The sequence below is a fragment of the Rhineura floridana genome, chromosome 8 (genome assembly GCF_030035675.1).
Source record: "Rhineura floridana isolate rRhiFlo1 chromosome 8, rRhiFlo1.hap2, whole genome shotgun sequence".
Lineage (NCBI taxonomy): Eukaryota > Metazoa > Chordata > Lepidosauria > Squamata > Rhineuridae > Rhineura > Rhineura floridana.
Genome location: NC_084487.1, coordinates 49,374,210 through 49,393,887, shown reverse-complemented (window position 1 = coordinate 49,393,887; position 19,678 = coordinate 49,374,210). Strand labels below are relative to the sequence as shown.

Below are 19,678 nucleotides of genomic sequence, written 5' to 3'. Positions count from 1 at the left end.
AAGAGTATGATGAAGCACAGCATTGTTTCTTTGATTGTCTGCAGAACACCCTTTGCCTTACGCATGGTTTGTTTAATAAACCATGATTTTAGAATGTTTTAGTGTGGTGTGTGAACTGGGCCTATGTGTACTTACTCAGATATTTCTACACTTGCCAGTGCATTCTTTTCTGCAAAAGAGCAAATTAGAAGAAGCTCAGGCTGATTTTATACTTTTCCTACTGAAGCTCTGGCAGCAGGTAACCATATTTGTAGACTGATCTCTGTGGATTATTTTTTATGACAAAATGGTAAAAAAACAAAGAAAGAAAAGGGCACATTTTAAATTATGTTTAAATCAAGTTTCAATTTTTTATATATATTTACTTAGAAGCAGTTGTGAAATTAAGGATTCCTGTTTGACTCTTTCATATAAGGAACTATAAGGGGGCAGCAAGATCACAGAATCAACAGCTGGTTGTTGAGTAGAATAGTGTTTGTCCTTGATATGTAAAGCAAAGGCTCGGGCTAAATGTTAATAATTTCTGGCATATATGGTCTGTTGTATCATACCACTTGCCTGCAAAGGTGGTCCATGTAAAAGAAACAAGTGTAAAATGCTTGTTCTTTTTACACTTATAGTGCTTTTTAATGTTTGTTTTTGGACACACAGGAATGTATAGAAAATGTTTTAAAAACAGCAATGTACATACAGTGCAGTTGACGTGGCAACCATGAAAAAACAGTATTTTCCCTGTACTATAAATTCAAAGTTATTTTTTCCCTACCCTATTTTAAGTAGTTACTGGAAATCAGTGGTTGCCAGTTAGCTTTGGTTTTTGGTAATTTCACTCCCATTCATTTCAGCAGAGGTAAATAGGACGATGACAGCTTAAACATACATTTTTTATCAGCTAGGAAGGGGATAGAGAGATGAAACACCACAGGACAACTAACTCCATAATTAGGTTGTGAGGACATCAGTACGAAATGGTTCAGATGTGCTAAATAAGTCTTAGAAAATATTTGTAACAGCTACTGGGATCCATAGCAACTTTTTAGCTTCTTCAGATTAAAAAAAAACTGGATTAAAAGTACCTCAAATGGTGCTTCCATTTATCCACAGACAATTGATCCATTACTATTTTTTATGCTAAAGCGATGTGATATTTGTAGAGTATGTGTGTGATGCATTATCATTTTATATAGATATATATGTGTGTACCTTTTCAGGATCAAGATGGAAAACAATGAAGAGCCACAAAAAAAGATATTTAAGGCCCGTAAAACCATGAGAACGAGTGATCGACAGCAGCTTGAGAGTGTATATAAGGTGAAGGAGGAATTTCTAAAAACCACAGATGTCAAGTTGGTAAATGGGAAACATGAAAATGGGGATTCAGATCTTAATTCCCCCTTACTCAATTCTGACTGTACCGAGGACAAAGAAGTGAATGGCATAGAAGATTTATGCCTTGACTCTGAAGGACGAAAAATGGACTCTGAAGAAACTGCTGATACCAAAAGTCCAGATGTCAAAGAGAACCAAGCTAGCGACCTGACTCCCAAACTTGAAACTCTGATCTCTGAGAGAACTGCTTCTGAGCAAGATCATGAGGATTCTGGCATTACTCCTCACTCTGATCCTGAAAATCAGGTACTTGACTGTAATAAAGATAATGACTTCCAGGAAGAAGTCGATATAAAAAATGACTTGGACCAGAAAGATATTTGTATAAAAGATGATTTGGACCAGAAAGACACACCAAACCAGCCAGAAGAAGAAAGCAAAATAAGCTGTGATGTGAATGACAGTTCAGCAGAGCCAGTAGAAACAAATGAATTAGCTCTTACTCCCAATATACCTGTAGAAGAAGAAAAATGTACCGAGGAAACTGGTGTAAAAGAGAACATTGGTGAGGAAGCAATATCTAGCAGTATTGATACTGATGATGGTCCAAAGGATGAGAATGTCCAATCTGCAGAACTTCTAGGGACCAGCTCTCAAAAAGCAGTTGAAAATGACCCACCAGAGAGCATTTTGGGAAATGCAGCCACAATGGAAACTGATGAAATTATTCCAATTTTGGAAAAGCTGGCCCCAGCAGATGAATTAAACTGTTTCTCCAAATCCATCTTACTTCCAGTGGAAAATCCTAACTTAGATGCAGAAGATAAAGCGGAAAGTTCATTAAATTCTCCATCCAAACATGAAAACGGTGAAAGTTTGCCCAAAGAAGCTTTCTTGGTGCTTTCTGATGAAGAGGAACTTTGTTGTGATAAAGAAGCTGAAGCGATAATACCAAACAATGCAAGCCCTTCAGGTGAGTGGTATCCTTTTTTTCTTTTATAAGGTGTTTTTTCAAAACTTTTGGGTTCTGAATTTAAATGCATCCCATGAGTGTAAAATGATTAGAGCTATAATAAATTGTGGGCCAGTGTTTAATACATGCCTGGGAATTCTGATGTGTTTTTAAAGAATGTGCTATTCAGTTATAAAATATTAACTTAGAACATGTTTTAATATTCAGTAGGCACTAATTAAAGACCCTCCGTGGCGCAGAGTGGTAAGTGGCAGTAACGCAGCTGAAGCTCTGCTCACGGCCGGAGTTTGATTCCAACGGAAGGAGGAAGTCAAATCTCCGGTAAAAGAAGTCAAGGTCCACTTAGCCTTCCATCCATCCGTGGTCGGTAAAATGAGTACCCAGCATATGCTGGGGGGTAAAGAAAGGCCGGGGAAGGAACTGGCAATCCCACCCCATATATACGGTCTGCCTAGTAAACGTTGCAAGATGTCACCCTAAGAGTCGGAAACGACTCGCACTATAAGTGCGGGGACACCTGTACCTTTTAGGCACTAATTATATAAATGACATGTTAACTGAAACAATGAAATGAACAACTTAATGTTAAATTTAGTATAAATTATATCTAGTGTTTTTGTACTATAGAGTGCTAAAGGATGGTCTAAATATTGTTTTTAAAAGTTAAAATGTAATTTAAAATACAATGAGCACAGAATCAGAAGACAGAAAGCGCTTCTCAAGACTCCACAGCCATGTTTCCTTGCAGAGCTTTAGAGCAAACCGCCATCTCAGGTGGAACAAGCCCTATCTGAAGGCTGAAGGCTGTAAACATGTATGACCTATACTGCTGATGACCACTTGTGGTTCTCTCATGTTTTCTAGTTCTGTGTAATTTTAATTACAGCACATGGATAACAGGAGAAGCTTTTGTTGCTACCAGAAGCCATTCTTGGCTTTATGGAATATTTGAATGCAGTCAGAAAATTGGCAGTATTAGACTAGTTACAGTTTCAACTGCTTCCCAACTCACCTTGATTGTTTAGTTAGTGATTTCATTGCATCTATGAATCACTTCCTGTAAAACTTCTCAGAGTGGTTTTTGATCCACCAGAGGTATAGAATGGGATAAAAATCTCAATTTAAAACACTTGTTGTGTAAATTATCTTGAATAGTAAAGTTTGGGGATGGTCACATCTTAGCAATATTTTTATATTAAAGGCCTTCTCTGATAGATGTGGAAATCCCACATTAGATACAAGTCAATTTCCTCTTCTCCCACACACACCCAATAGGCTTCAGAAGGCCCCCAAATGCCCCAGAGCTGATCTTGAAGGTGTATGGAAGGCTGGAAGGGACAGGAGAGTAAAAGGAAGCTCTGTTGCACGCACCAAAGTCTGTTGCATCAGTGAACCTGCATCATTGGATATGGCCTTATATCTGCCAACTGTGTATGATTTTAAAAATAGTTGGAGTGTTCTTGAGTTGGGTGTCAGAAGGGAAGAAATACATATTTTCCAGGCTTAGTCTTTTTGCACAAAGAAGAATAATGGAATATAACACATAGATTAAATTAATTGAGAAAACTTTCAGATAGCGGTTTATTGTGAAATTAGTGCTGCTCATGCACACAAGGTTTTCACACTGTCCACATGTCATCGTCAAAACGGCAACATGTACTGTTTTTACATTTGTAATCTGGATTTCCTTTTACTGCAGAAAATCTATTATAAAAATAATCCATCTGAGCACAACCTAGTTATTTTGTTTCCAGCAGTCTGAGCATGCCTATTTCACCAGTTACAGCATGCTGAATGCACATCCAGATTTCAGTAGCCCAGTTCTGAGGAGCTATTCTCTCAATATCTCAACACATGTGGGGGATTACTTAGAGTCACAATTTTATTGTTTGTTTGTTTATTTAAGTATTTATAGACCACACTTTTCATAGAGTACATCAAGGTGGCTTACAACACACAAAGGCATACAAAAATAATAAAAATATCATTAAAAACAATAGTAAAATCATCAATAATACTGTATTGGGGGTGGAATCATGTTAAAAGGCCTATCTGAAAAATCTGATTTTTAAAAGATGCTTGAAAGAAAGGAGGGATGGTTCCTGCCGAGCCTCTATTGGTAGGATCCCCTGAACACAGGAACCACCCACCCATAAGGCCTCCATCTTTCCAGGATTCAAGCTCAGTTTATTGACCTTTATTCAGTCCACCACTGCATCCAGGCACTGCTCCAGGACTTGCACAGACTCTCCTGATTCAGATGTCAAGGAGAAATGGAGCTGAGTATCATCAGCATACTGATGGCACCTTGCTCCGAAACGCCTGGTGACCACTCCCAGTGGCTTCATATAGATGTTGAATAGTACTGGGAACAAGATTGTGCCCTGTGGCACTCTATAGTGTAAACACCAGGGGGCCAAGGAGCACTCTCCCAGTACTATTCTCTGCACATGACCCTGCAGGCATGAATGGAGCTACAGCAACACAGTGCCATCAGTGCCCATCCTGTAGAGCCAGTCCTGAAAGGTCTACTGGGAGATCAAGCAGGAGGAGCAGGGCTGCAGTCCTCCTCTATAAAGATCATCCATCGGATCGACCAAGATTCATTTGATCCCAAACAGAGGCCTGAACCCAGACTGGAATGGATCCAAATAATCAGTCTCATCCAGAAATGTCTGCAGCTGTTCCACTTCAGTTGTAATCACAACTAGTTTAAATAACAAAATAATAGAGAGGTATTGTGCAAGATCATTTTCAGAATTTTGGTACAACTCAATATCAGTTTTGCGCAAGACCTGTATTTAAAAAAAAAAATCACTAAATGTATATAGATATTGCCGCCTCCTCAAAATCCCAGGCCTCCATTTTGTCTATAATGAAGCATGATAACCAGGGGCTAGCAGTATTTATTCTTGTGCACTTTTTGGGGAGGGGGGGATATATTCTGAAAGTGTGGACACAGGTACAGAACTACTTGCGCACATGCCCAGAACAGGAAAAGGCAGTGGTGGCAGGTAAGTAGCGATTAACAAGAGGGGCCAAAAAACAGCACAGCATAACTTTGTCAGTAATGGCAGTTCCATTTGTACATTTGGGTGGGAAACAGAGGAAATACCTATGAAAAATCTAAGACTAAAAAAATGAAGTGTGTGGACAGTCACATGCCAATCACACGCAGAGAAAAAACTAATCTGAACAATCTGTTTCCAATACAAAGCCCCTGTCTGGAAGCACTCTATATATCTTCTTGTCTTTCCGTTATGCTGGGGAAGGGGTTCAGTGCAAAGTTGTATTTTATAGTTTATCACCATCTTGAATAGCTTCTGAATTCATTTGGCAGCCAAGCATTACAGGTGTTGTATTATTTGTAACCACTCAGCTTCCAAACAGTGGGCAGTTATTTTCTGCATCACCTGCTGATTCTCATAATCTTTACGGGTGATTGCTAGTCAGTCCTTGAAGTTCAGTAGATTGTAGTAGGTAAATCCTAATTCTTCAGGAAGGGGTGGATTTGTCATATCTGGAGCTGATAAACAGTACTTTTGATAACAGCCACCACCTGAGCACCAATTATTATTGTTGTTTATTATTGCCAATTATTAATTATTATTAAGAACAAATCTAGAGTATGTCTTACTGTCACGGTTCGACATCAGTGTGTTGTGGGAAAGTTCCATGGTTTGTGTGGCAACTTTTAAATACTGAGCTAAACACTTCAACTGCTTGTGGATATTGATGTCTTTCACAGAACTACTTATTTAGGAGAAACCTCCATATCAAGCTGAATACTACTACTTCAACATCTAGAGTTTGTTAATCATCAAGACAGGCAGTATGGTAACAGGTTCCTCAAGACCACCTTAAGTCACAGTTGGTCATATTTCATAGAGGATACATGGCCAAAAGGATAGCATCTCTACAGACTACACTCTTGTCCTTTCAGCTTCTACTGTAGCTGATTAGTCCAAAACTGGCCTGCTCTACATTGTGTAGCCAGGTCTGCAGTGTCTCCATAAATAAGTTATGAATAAGTAACTGGTAGTAGACATGGCATTAGCAAGCACCAAATGATCATTAGGGAGACCACAAACTGGTCACAAACATCTGCTATCAACTGAAAGACTTGGAATTGGCATGGCTCTCAACTGTGCCTCTGACCTGAGCCCCTTAGTACCCTTTGTCCCTCGATACCCTAATTAGGTTAATGCGGGTTCCCACTCATTGTGACTTGCCAGGCCATAGTGTGGCCAATTACTGAAATTACTCTAAATATTTTCGTCTTCTCATAAACGAAGTTCCTATCAGCAAAGTACAAAGAACCTTGCACTGAAAACTATAGAAGAAAACCCTAAGACAACTGCACTCGACATAAATGAAGCTCAACACAGAAATCTAAGTGAATTTGATCATAATGTAAGAGGTAATTGCTCATGAAAGCATATTGTTTTCACCACTAATTTTTTTGTCATGCTTCACTGCCATCATATGCTTCATTGAGATAGTTGTGGTATTTGGCTTCGTTATCAAAAAAAGTTCTGACATAAGTCTTTTTACAGAAGAACTAATTTAGATTGGCTACACAGGATGCAAACTGCAAACATACTTAAAGACTGTTATGAGCAGCCTCGGCTCTACCATGTTAGAGACTTCCATTCCTTCAAGACACCATAATGAGGCATTTAGCTGCCATTGTAGAAGCCTTTTAAGGGACATGTTTAATAGCATCAATAGCTGAGTCCTGAAAGTGATCTAGAGTTAAGATTACAGACTATTGCACTTTTTTCTTGGCAGGGTAATGAAAATCTAGCTTCAATCCAGTATATGTCAATCTGGGCTCCTTTGGGAGGGAAAGGGGGATAGAAATTTAATAAATAAATTAACTATGTGAATACCACATCTGCAGAATACAGAATTTAACTGAGAACCTCAGCTCCACTGCCTGCCTAGGATCTGATGAGGGAACTGAATATCATCTGCATACTCATGACACATCAGTCTAAATCTCTGGATGTATATGATCTCCCCCAGTTTTTCCATGTAGATGTTGAACAAAATGGGGGATGAAATTGATCTCTGCAGCACCCTGTGTCATTGGCTATGGGGTAGAGCAATGGTCTTCCAGCAACACCTTTACGCCCACACCTCCAGCAATGATCAGAGTAACTTGCATTCAGTATGTGCCTCCCCAACCCCACTCCAAATTCACATCCCAGTGAAGCACCCCAAAAGAATTCTGTGGTCAATAGTATTAAAAGCCACTGAGAGGTCCTGGGGGGTTTAGATGGCTGTACTTCCCCTGTACATTTGCTGATGCAGATCATTAATTGTGACCAAGGCAGTTCTAGTTCCAAAACAACACCAGAAACCTGATTTGAAATAGATCTAGATAACCTGTTCCTTTCAGAAAACTAGGCACAGCTCTAGAATTGTGTATTTTGGCTTCACCATACTGTTCAAAACCCATGTATTAGTTCTACTGGATGACAGCCTTTGTTTGAATTAACAGCAGAGAAGAAACTGCTCTGTTAGTATAATTGTTATGGCATAGTCTCTTTAAATGGAACTTCTTCGAAGCTTAATACCATTTATACCTCAACCATCATGTAAATCCAGGAAACCTATTAGAACACATTGCTTCAGAGTCACTGCTTCAATGGCCATGACAAGCCTATTACAAATTCTCACCAAATTGCCAGGGGATCAGTCATTGAAAAAGGAACATACCATCTCAAGAGATTTAAGAGCTATGAACCTGAACACTGTATAACATGTCAAACAACTGAACATCAGAAATGAAAATGTAACCAGAAAAAGAAAAGGTCATGAGAGCAAAGGGAGATAGATAAGATGAGAAGGGAGGTGGGGGAAGGGAATAGGGGACGATACTGTTTTATTATAATACTGTGAAAATCCTAATAAACTATACATTTAAAAATCCCATCAGTCTCTGAGCAAGCCATCATAATTAGTCCACCCAAGTTCAGAATGTATGGGTTTATTGGAGAGCTAGTGTGGTGGTTTGAGAATGTTGGACTAGAATGTGGAACAGGGTTCAAATCCTCACTCATCCGTGAAGCTTACTGGGCGACCTTGGGCAAGTCACTTTCTCTGTCTAACCTACTTCACAGGTTTGTTGTAAGAATAAAATGGGAAGGGGGACAACCATACATGCCATCTTGAATTTAGGAAAAGTAGGATATAAATGTAATACATAAATAAAATAAGCTGGCTGTTGAACAGTTAGCAAACTGGCCATGATGAGAGAGATCTTAATACCTCAACTATAACAGAGTATCTGTTCCAAGATTCATGCATTATTTATTTGAATGGTTTCTGTGCTATCAGTATTCTCAGGGAGGATCAAACCTTTGCAAAATATTAACAGTTAAAAGCCTGGGGAAATGAAGAAGCCTCTGCCTGGCTCCAAAAAGATACTACCTGGGGCTGGAATTCCATAATTGAGGAGCCACAGCTGAGAATGCCCTTTCTCCAGTAGCTGGCTGCCTTTGCTGCTATACTATTGCCTTACTATTGGTAGCAGGGGCACCTGGAGGAGAGTGTCTGATACTCTTGGTGTACAGACATGCTGATATAGAGATGGTGGTTCCATCAGCTTCCCTGGAATCGTGAGATTTTAAAATACGCAACAACGTTTTTAATTGTGCTTGTAAACAGTGAAGAGATGTTCCCATTGATTAGTCCCAGTCAGTCTTGCTGCTACAGTTTCCAACTTCTAAAACAGAATTGAAGCACACCATTGCTACGACCTTCAAAAATAAGAGCAATAGCAACTCTTTGGCTTCATGAAGTGAAAGCAGAGAGTTGAAATCCTAGTTTTAATAAATATATCACTTGTATTTTCTTTTTTTAGCTGAATTTTCCAAACAGTGTTCAAAAGCACTCTGTGTACAATTAGTTGTCTAGTTGAGGTTACCAGCTTATGAATAACAGTGGTCAGGCTATCTCTGTTCAAAAGGGGCTGCAGCTGGCGCATCAGCCTTGGCTAGTAAAATGCACTTTGAGCCACTAACATGCTTGCAGGCTTCCCCCAGGCATCTGGTTGGCCACTGTGAGAACAGGATGCTGTACTAGATGGGCCACTGGCCTGATCCAGCAGGCTCTTCTTATGTTCTTAACATCACTTGAGCCTCCATTGTCATACCTGGGTCGAAGAATACTCCAAGGTGCACATTTTTATTATTTGTTGACAGTTCAACCTCATCCAGGTTGAATACCACCCCCCTGGTTAGAAAAACAATCTAACAACAATTGTTTGTTGTGCTGTGTTTGGATTGAACTTCAGCTTATTGACTCTCATCCAGTCCATTACCTAGACCTAGATCAGTTCAGTACATCCACTTCAACACACTCTGATATGAAGAACAAAGAAAGTCAAATGTCGTCATACTGATCTCACCTCCCTGCAAATTCCCAAAAGACCTCTTTCAGGGACTTTATGTAGATCTCAAAAAGCATGGGAGACAAAATGAGACGTTGTGGAATCCCATAGCATTTCTAGTTTTGCTTTGTAGGAAAAAGTCTCCTAGAACTATCTTATGGAAACTGCTCTACAGGTAGCAACAGAACTACTGCAACAAGATACCTCCAGTCCCCAATCCAAAATGCTTATCCAGAAGGAAACCATAGTTGATGCTATCCAAGACTGTTGAGTGTTCCAGGGAAGGGGTTACCTTACTTTCTGTTCATTTCCTGACCTATGTCATCCATCAGAGCTGCAAAAGTCAGGCCTGAAGCCAGATTGGATCCAGCATATATCAGTTCAGTTCAGTTTTTATTACGGCCAAAGGCCAGAATACAAAGATAAAATAGAACATCAAAACTACAATTATTATTAGAATGATATCTTATTCAATTAAAATTAATTAAAATCAATTTCCAGACCGTATGGAATATTCATTAATAATTCACACCATTTTAGACCAATTATTATTATAATAATGCAGAATGCATTTTAAAATTGATTAAACTAATTAGACATTGGATAAACTCTAACCTGCTTTTAAGACCATATAAAATAAATCAATAAAATTCATTTTCCAGTGACTTTTACCCGATTTCTCCTGCAGAGAATAGCGGCTGTGCAAAATTTTGCAACTTTCTCTGTGATTAATTGCTGGTGATCTCCAAGTAAATGATCCAAAAGTTTTTCTTCGTTTCTACCAGGTACAAGATCAAGAATAGGTTTAATTATTTGATTTCTAAGGTCTAGGTAGTAAGGACATCGTAAAAGGACATGAGCAATTGTTTCAATCTCATCCGCACCGCAAGGGCATTTCTTCTTGTAGTATGGAATTTTATTGAATCTACCCTCTAAAGGTTTAGAAGGTAAGGTATTCATTCTTGCAAGTGAAAAAGCCCTGCGGTAGTTAGGAATAGTAAGAAAGGATAAATAGGGCATTGGGGTTAAAATGTTTGGATTATATCTATGCTTCCTAACCTGTAATAAGTGATGTTGAAAGTCTATATCCTTAAATCTTTGTAGTATGCTCAACTTGGCTTTTAAGTAATCCATTTCCTGAATCACAGAAATAGAAAAGCCCAAGGACAGTAATTTATCCGTTATCAATTTAACCCAGGGAGATTGAAAATTATCTCTTAAGAAGAGAGCCCAGTAGGGTTAAATAGCAATTTGAGCCAAGTAGAAATTCTCAAGGCCCAAATCTTAGATTCTATGGTGGGTAAACCAGCCTCAAGTCTAAGGATAAAACTAGGAATGCATTTGGGAACCGCAAAAATAGCTCTTAGAAAGGAATTTTGAATCGATTCCAAAACAGAAAAATTCTCAAAAGTGGTAACCTGGACCCCATAAAGTAGCTGAAAGACTACCTTTGCAGAAAAAACTCTGATTACTGGGACAATAAGCTGACCACCCTTATTGTAAAAATATGACAGAAGGGCTTTCAATGTTTTTTTTGCATTCCAGACCATTGTTTTAATCTGCATCTGCCATGATCCTGACGCTTGAAATGTTAAACCTAGATAAATAACGGAATTTATTTGCTCAATTGTCTGGCCGTTAATTTGCCAACGATGATTTAATCTTTTTTTAGTAAATATTAAGACCTTAGTTTTCTCATAGTTAATTAGCAGCCGTTCCTCCAAGCAATATGTAGACAGAGCTGTTAGAAGTCGTCTAAGGCCCACCAAAGATCTTGCCAATAAGACTATGTCGTCAACATATAGAAGTATAGATCTTGAACAGCCAGCTAATATTGGAGCATGTGAAGAGATAGTGGCCAGGGAATCGACTATTCCATTAATATATATGTTAAACAGAAGGGGCGCTAAAACACATCCCTGTTTAACCCCATTAATAATAATAATAATAAATTTAATTTCTGTGTCGCCTATCTGGCCAATGGCCACTCTAGGCGACGTACAAAATCATTAAAATACAATTAATAAAATACAGTGATACAATATAAAACAGTGTAAAATCAATAAATCTGCAACAACAGTATTAAAAGAGGGCAGGAGGTATTACAGTTATAGCAGTTAACCCTCCCCAGAAACCCCGAAGGCCTGTTGAAAGAGCCAGGTCTTTAAGGCTTTCCGAAATACATTTAGGGAAGAGGCGTGCCGGAGATCTTGTGGGAGGGAGTTCCAAAGAGTGGGGGCCGCCACTGAGAATGCCCTCTCTCTAGTACCCGCCAATCTGGCTGTTTTTGTTGGCGGAATTGAGAGAAGGCCCTGTGTGGCCGATCTTGTCGGGCGGCATAATTGGTGGCGTTGAAGGCGCTCCGTGAGATAAACTGGGCCGAAACCGTGTAGGGATTTAAAGGTCAATACCAACACCTTGAATTGGGCTCGGAAAACAACTGGAAGCCAGTGTAGATCGAACAACACTGGTGTGATGTGATCCCGGCGGCGACTATTCGTAAGTAATCGAGCCGCCGCATTTTGTATAAGTTGTAATTTCCGAACCGTTTTCAAGGGTAACCCCACGTAGAGCGCATTACAGTAGTCCAAACGAGATTAAATGTAGGGACAAGATTGGATAAGTGACCCATGTTGTTACATCTAATCTGTAAAGACGTGTCAGTATATAGTCCCCGTATTAATATCAACAATCTTTTATCGATATCCATGGCATTTAATTTCATCCAGAGCCTTTCGCGGGAGATGGAGTCGAACGCCGATCTAAAATCAATAAAGGCTGTATACATCATAGTATCTGACTTAGTCGAATATTTAGAAATAAAATGGTTTAGAATCAGGGCCTGGTCTATAGTTGAATGTCCAGACCTAAAACCAGCTTGTTCTTGTGCCAGAAAGTTCTTTTGTTCTACCCAAGCATTCAATTTATCATGTAAATGGGTCGCGTAAAGTTTACTGATTATATTCAGTAAATTTATTGGCCTATAATTGGCTGGATCGTTATGAGAACCTTTTTTATAAAAAGGAATAATTATTGCAAGCCCCCATTCTTTAGGGATTTGCATTGAATTATTGATGTAAGTAAAGAGGGCAGCTAGAAGTGGGGCCCACCAGTCTGGGTTTAATTTAAAAACTTCCGCAGGAATGTTATCACTGCCAGGAGCTTTCCCTAATTTAAGCCTAGCAATTAAATCGAGGATCTCCGGAATGGAAACCGGGGGCCATTTAGGGATTTCAGCTTCCGTATAGTGTATTACTGTAACGTTATCACTATTCTTTTGGTATAGCCTGGCAAAGTAGTCCTCCCAAATAGCTGGAGGAATACAACAGTCTAGATTGGAAAACGACTTTGGCCAGTTATAGGAGACAAGTCTCCAAAACAAGGTGGAATTTTTTAGCTTGGAAGCATGTAATAAGCGTAACCAGGTTTTATTCAGTTCTATTTTTTTTTCCTTTTAAGCAAGTTCTTATATTGCTTCCTAGCCATACAGTAAGTTAACAGATGTTCTGGTGTTCTATATAATTTATAGGATTTATAGGCCAATACTAAATGTTTTTTATTATCACGGCACTCTTGATCAAACCATGTCTTGGAGTTCTTTGGTATATTTCTCCTGGTACTATTAGAAATTATTAAAGGAGAATTTTGAAATGAGGCTATTAGCTGTTGAAAATAGAGTAATGTATCCTCCGGATATAATGATGTAATAATTAGATCTTTTAACGCTAAGATGTCAGGGGCGTTTAGCCATACATTTAGATCTTTTTCAACTTTAGGTATCCATTTTAGCCTTCCTGGTCGGCTGACTATCTCATTATTAGTGAAAGTCCGGTGTCTCAATAATAGAGATGAAATATTACAGTTGATTACAATAGTTATAGGCCGATGGTCACTTTCCGGATGATCTTCCACTTTGAGATTGTCCACTAAGTGGAAAAGCTCATGGGAGACAAAGGCCAAGTCTATTTGAGATGTACCTCTTGGAGAAAGGTAAATAAATTCCCCTTGATAGTCTCCACAGGTGCGGCCATTCAGAAGTACTAGATTTAGTTTGATTAGTTTTTGCATCAAGTAGATGCCAGTATAATTTGACCCATTATCTCTTGATTGCCTTATAGGGATGTTACAAAAACCTTCTATTGGAGGAAGAGTCAAATTATATTTAGAGTATAAGGCAGAATCAGAGGGACCAAGTCTGGCATTAAAATCTCCAGCAACTATAAGAGAGGCTTCAGGGTGTTTAACAGTTAAGTTTTCTAAATAGCCCTCCAAACACCTTACTTTATCAATAGCATCATTTTTGTCTTTACTAGGCGGTAGGTACACATTGACAAATAGAAATAACTGGGAGGGAAATTTTAAACTTATAGCAAGAGCTAAATTTGGCAGGGGATCAAACTTTACAATTTGTATAATTATTTTTGTAGATACAAATATACAAATGCCACCTTTTGGACGGCCACCGTTAGTACTTTGGTTAGCTTCTAAATAGTAAGAAGTATAACCATCCAGTTGTGGTTAGTCTACTAACCAGGTTTCTTGGAAGAAAATAATATCAAATTGAGCTAAAAAATCGATTGTATATGGATCAAGATCTTTATTCTTCCAGCCTGCTATATTCCAAGAGGCAATCTTTAGTTGTTGTAAATTTGGAGGTGAGTTTTGTCAGGTTTTGACCAGTTGTGGAACAGAAACTGCCTCAGTTGCTATTTCTTTCCCAGTTTTCAATTCCAAAGGATACATAGTATTAGCCTGACCCAAGGAACTAGACATTAATAAAGTATGGGAAATTAATTTTTGTCTAGAATTTCCCCCTTCCAAAGTCACACTAAGATCCTTGCTCTTTCCCAGTATGACTACTATTATTAACATCAACAATCTGACCCAACCTTTTCGCTTTTAAAGCGGATACTAAATTTTCAAAGTTAGCCAGAATTTCCGACTGTACTTCAGCTGAAAGTTCATTATATGATTCCAGCAAATATTGTTCTTCCGGGATATGGAACAATTCTTCCTCACTTATAGTAATCCTAGGGTTAATTTCTTCACAGCTTGCTTGTACCTCAATAATATTTGTGGACAATTCTTCAAGGGACGCCAGCAATGGAGCCTGGTCACTTGCGTCCCCGTTTGATTTTAAAGATCGGGATTTAAGTCCATTTAAATTCGAAGATAATAGGCTTTGTAACGGGGCTATATTTTTAAAGACCCTGAGACACTTTAAGTTCTGCAAAAGAAGTAGATTTCTATTTTCATATAAGAGGCCAGCTATTTTTTTATCATGGAATGAAAGTATTCCTCTGGCATCTGCATAGTTATAGAAAAGGTATTCTATTGAGGCAACTTCCATACACCAGTCTATTCCAGGTAAGATATGTTCCATTATAGAATGAAAGTGCTGTCTTCGTTGAAATTGAGTCAATGCTCCTTTCGGTTTAGGATAGTTTATTATAGCTAGTTTTGCCTTATTTAGGACTAATTCCCACGATTTAATTTTGGGGATCTTAGGCAATTCAGGATCTTCCAGAGTCACTTTTTTTTGTTGCAAAGGAGGTTTCACATTAGGAGAGATGGGTAAAGTAATTAAGGTATTAGGCTCCAATCTAAGAGGTTCTTGATCAGCAACAATATTATTTTGTTCCATTTGAATCGATGTAGATGTATTTGCCCTCTTTTCCAGCTTTGTTTTCTTAGACTTCCTTTTTCTCCTCTTTTTCCTCTTGTTAGGAGCAATAGGAGTATCCAGTGATTTAAAAAGTTTATCAAATCTCATATGAGATTTATGACGAATTTTGCAGGATTTAATGTTTTTGCTCTTCTTATGGTGTTTATGTTCCTGCAATTTCTATTTTTTAGATGATATGCCAGAAAGGGATTTCAGTCGTGTGGTCTGCGTGGCTTGTGAGGTTGTAGGTAAGTTTACTATTGGTTCTTTATGATGATATTCTTGCTTGGAGATAACATCCGTTAGAATAGAAAGCAGAGAATTCGACTCAGCTACAAATTTGGAAATTTGAATCAAAGATTGAGACACCATTTGGGACCAGTTTTCATCCACCACAGAGCCTTGTTGGTTGTTCACAACCGGATGTTCTGTCTCTTTCTGGGAATGACAAAATTCTAAGGAATTAGTCTTGAGTTCTCCATAGATAGATGAGGATTCAAGAGGGGGCATTGAACTGGAAACACGGCTGAGATATTAGCTGCCCTTCCCTGTGTAGCTGAGTCATTGAAGGAGGAATTTTCCTCCGCAGCTGTTATTAATTCCTGGGCCAGGTTGGGCCCTGTCGAATCCTCGGCATTAAGTAACCATGCCAAGGAATTATTTAACAGCCAGTCATTAATATCATTTTTAGTCACTGTGGTTTCCACCTCCTTCCTTTGTCTTACTTCCTTTGTTGTCTCTTTTATATTATAGAAATGCGTTATCTTGGTCTGCATTCCTTTGGTTTGTAAAGAGTCAAAGTCAGTGCATAGTTCTATTCCAAGATCTTTACATTTTTTCCTAGTAAGAACCATCTTTTTAGCTTTTAGCTTTTTACTTGATAAATGAATTCAGCTGCAGCTGCAATAGAACTAAAGATTAACGTCTCTTAAGATAACGCAGTCAAAACAGAATCCAGCTTCAATGGTAAGGCAGCAAATATTTATATCCAAAAGGGTTAGAGAAAGCATAGTCTAATATAAATCATGGCAGACTTTGTTAATTATTAGTCAGTTATCTAATCTTTAGAAGTACTTGTTTACAGTACTTGTTTGCAGAAAGTCTTTACCTCTGCCGGCGTTTTGGGACGTCAGGTGAATTCTTCTCTTTCTGCAGATGGTTAGCTTTAGAATCTTTAATTTTTCCAATGTTCTTTTAAGTTGGTAGATTAGTAGATTTTTCCGGTTAACAATCCTCAGATTCAGTGTGCCAGAAGATATCTAGTGATAAAGATTCCCCAAATACCGTTCCGGCATATCAAACACGTCTCTACTATGCGGTAGCCATCGATCCAGCATATATAATCCAATGACATCTGGAATTGAATGTCCACCCTTCGCTCAAGCATGATGCCCAAAAAAGGATGTTAGTGACCAGCCAAATAGTTACAATGTTCTGGTTCCAGGGAGGGCTTTGAAAGGAGCAGCCTGAACTGTCTCTTTCAAGGTAACTGGAACTGTTCCCTTTCATAATTTATTTATTTATTTATTATATTTCTATACTGCCCAATAGCCGAAGCTGGGTGGTTCACAGCATAAAAACATCCAGTATACAATTAAAAACATATATCAAACACTTAAACAATATATCAAAATAACTAAACATAGTTAAACACATAGACAACAACAGACACAATCCTAAAATGTTAAGTATAAAAACGTATTAAATCAGTTAAAATATTAAGCTGTTTAAGATGTTAATATTAAAATTACTAAAATATTAAGATTGTGAGTGATAGATGTAGGTGTTAAAAGTAGATATTAAAATGTTAAAATGCCTGGGAGAACAAGAAGGTTTTTACCTGGCGCCGAAAGGATAACAATGTTGGCGCCAGGCGTACCTCATCAGGGAGAGAGTTCCATAATTCGGGGGCCACCACAGAAAGCCCGTTTCCTTGTTGTCACCTTCCGGGCTTCTCTCTGGGTGGGTCCCCGAAGGAGAGCCTTTGATGTTGAACGTAGTGTACGGGTAGGTTCATATCGGGAGAGGCGCTCCATCAGGTATTGTGGTCCCAAGCCGTGTAAGGCTTTATAAGTCAAAACCAGCACTTTGAATTGAGCCCGGAAGCGTATGGGCAGCCAGTGCAAGCGGGCCAGAATCGGTGTTATATGTTCATATCTCTGAGTTCCTGTTAACAATCTGGCCGCTGCGTTTTGCACGAGCTGCAGCTTCCGAACCATCTTCAAAGGCAGCCCCACGTAGAGTGCATTGCAGTAGTCCAATTTTGAGGTTACCAGTGCATGGACGACTGAAGCAAGGTTTTCCCTGTCCAGATAGGGACGTAGTTGGGCCACCAACCGAAGTTGATAGAAAGCACTCGGTGCCACCGAGGCAACCTGTGCCTCCAGTGACAGGGATGGTTCTAAAAGAACTCCCAAACTACGAACCTGCTCCTTCAGGGGGAGTGCAACCCCGTCCAGGACAGGTTGAACCTCTCCCATCTGGTCAGGAGAACCACCCACCAACAGCATCTCAGTCTTATCTGGATTGAGCTTCAATTTATTCGCTCTCATCCAGTCCATTACCGCAGCCAGGCATCGGTTCAGCACCTTGACAGCCTCACCTGAGAAAGATGAACAGGAGAAGTAGAGCTGCGTGTCATCAGCATACTGGTGGCAACGCACTCCAAAACTCCTGATGACCGCACCCAGCGGCTTCATGTAGATGTTAAAAAGCAGGAGGGATAATACTGACCCCTGTGGGACTCCATATTGGAGGACCCAGGGTGCCGAGCAAAACTCCCCAAGCACTACCTTCTGGAGACGACCCGCCAAATAGGAGCAGAACCACTGCCAAGCAGTACCTCCAACTCCCAGATCAGCGAGTCTCCCCAGAAGGATACCATGGTCGATGGTATCAAAAGCCGCTGAGAGATCAAGGAGAATCAACAGGGTTACACTCCCCCTGTCTTTCTCCCAACAAAGGTCATCATACAGGGCGACCAAGGCCGTCTCCGTGCCAAAACCGGGCCTGAACCCCGATTGAAATGGATCTAGATAATCGGTCTCATCCAAGAGTGCCTGGAGCTGGTCCGCAACCACTCTTTCTAGGACCTTGCCCAAGAATGGAACATTCGCAACCGGCCTGTAATTGTTAAGAGTTTCTGGGTCCAAGGAAGATTTTTTCAGAAGTGGTCTCACCACCGCCTCCTTCAGGCAGCCAGGGACCACTCCCTCTCGCAATGAGGCATTAATTACTTCCATGGCCCAGCCGGCAGTTCCAACCCTGCTAGCTTTTATCAGCCAAGAGGGGCAAGGATCCAATGTAGAAGTGGTTGCACGCACCTGTCCAAGCACCTTGTCAACGTCCTCGAGCTGCACCAATTGAAACCCATCCAACAAAGCATGACCAGACTGTGCTCCAGATACCTCATTTAAATCCACTGCTATAACATTGGAGTCCAAGTCCTGACGGATGCAAGAGATTTTGTCCTGGAAGTCATAACGAGACATTCTTCATTCCCTGTACCCAGCTGGTGAACCCACTTCTGTTATTGGCCAGAAAAGACATGGGTTGAGCTAAAAGGTGGTAGGCTTCACCTCTCCAAGCACTTTGTTGGCATCCTTGCACTGAAACTTCTCCAGTAAAACATAACAAGACACGGTCCAAGCACCTTCTTTAGACTGCATTACAGAATTAGTTACATCCAAATCATGGTGAATACAAGTTACTTTATCCTCACTGTTTATTAAATATGTTGGAGTATGCCCTTTCACTTCTGTCTGTGGGTTGAGCCATAAAGGGTCATGAATCACTCTGCTAAATGACATTCTTAGAATGCAATAGTAGAGAAGTAATATTTTGTCACTATCACAGGTATACAGTAGGTTTAATGTTGAGCTCATTGTATTCGGTTATATTACATTTAGTTATACATCTCTAGCTCTCGTCGCCTGCCTTCTTTATCACCTTTAAATCAAGCTGTGGATTGGACTCTGCATCGTAGAACAGGACAGTTGTAAGCAAATATATCTACTACTTGCAAAATCTCCATATCCCACTGAGTTACTCAGGCTTTTACAGGAGCACCAGCTATGTAGGATGGAAACTCCCTGAGGGCTCTTGGGAAACCTTTCTAATTCTATCAGCCAGTGGGGCAGACATTTCTAACAGGCCTGCAGAGGAGAACAGCAACTGTTAATCTAAACCTCCGCTTGAAGTGATCTGTTCATGACAAAGGAAAATCAGAAACAACCCCACAACCAAATCACCATTTTCCCCATCAACAGTAGGATCAACAACATGTTGAGAAAGGCTAAACGTGTAATGGCAG

General features: G+C 39.6%; 1 protein-coding gene across 7 annotated transcripts in view; it reads left to right on the top strand.

Moving 5' to 3' along the window:
• Positions 1-19,678, top strand: part of ATF7IP (activating transcription factor 7 interacting protein) — a 124,026-nt gene that overhangs the window by 59,829 nt on the left and 44,519 nt on the right. For 6 of the 7 annotated variants that reach the window (XM_061639365.1, XM_061639359.1, XM_061639360.1 and 3 more), the window contains 2 exons: positions 1,212-2,302; positions 15,558-15,614. In XM_061639365.1, the coding sequence (XP_061495349.1) occupies positions 1,219-2,302; positions 15,558-15,614 (1,141 nt within the window). In that variant the 5' untranslated portion in view covers positions 1,212-1,218. Of the gene's footprint in view, positions 1-158; positions 239-1,211; positions 2,303-15,557; positions 15,615-19,678 lie in introns of all 7 variants that reach the window. The other variant, XM_061639363.1, reaches the window with a different exon arrangement.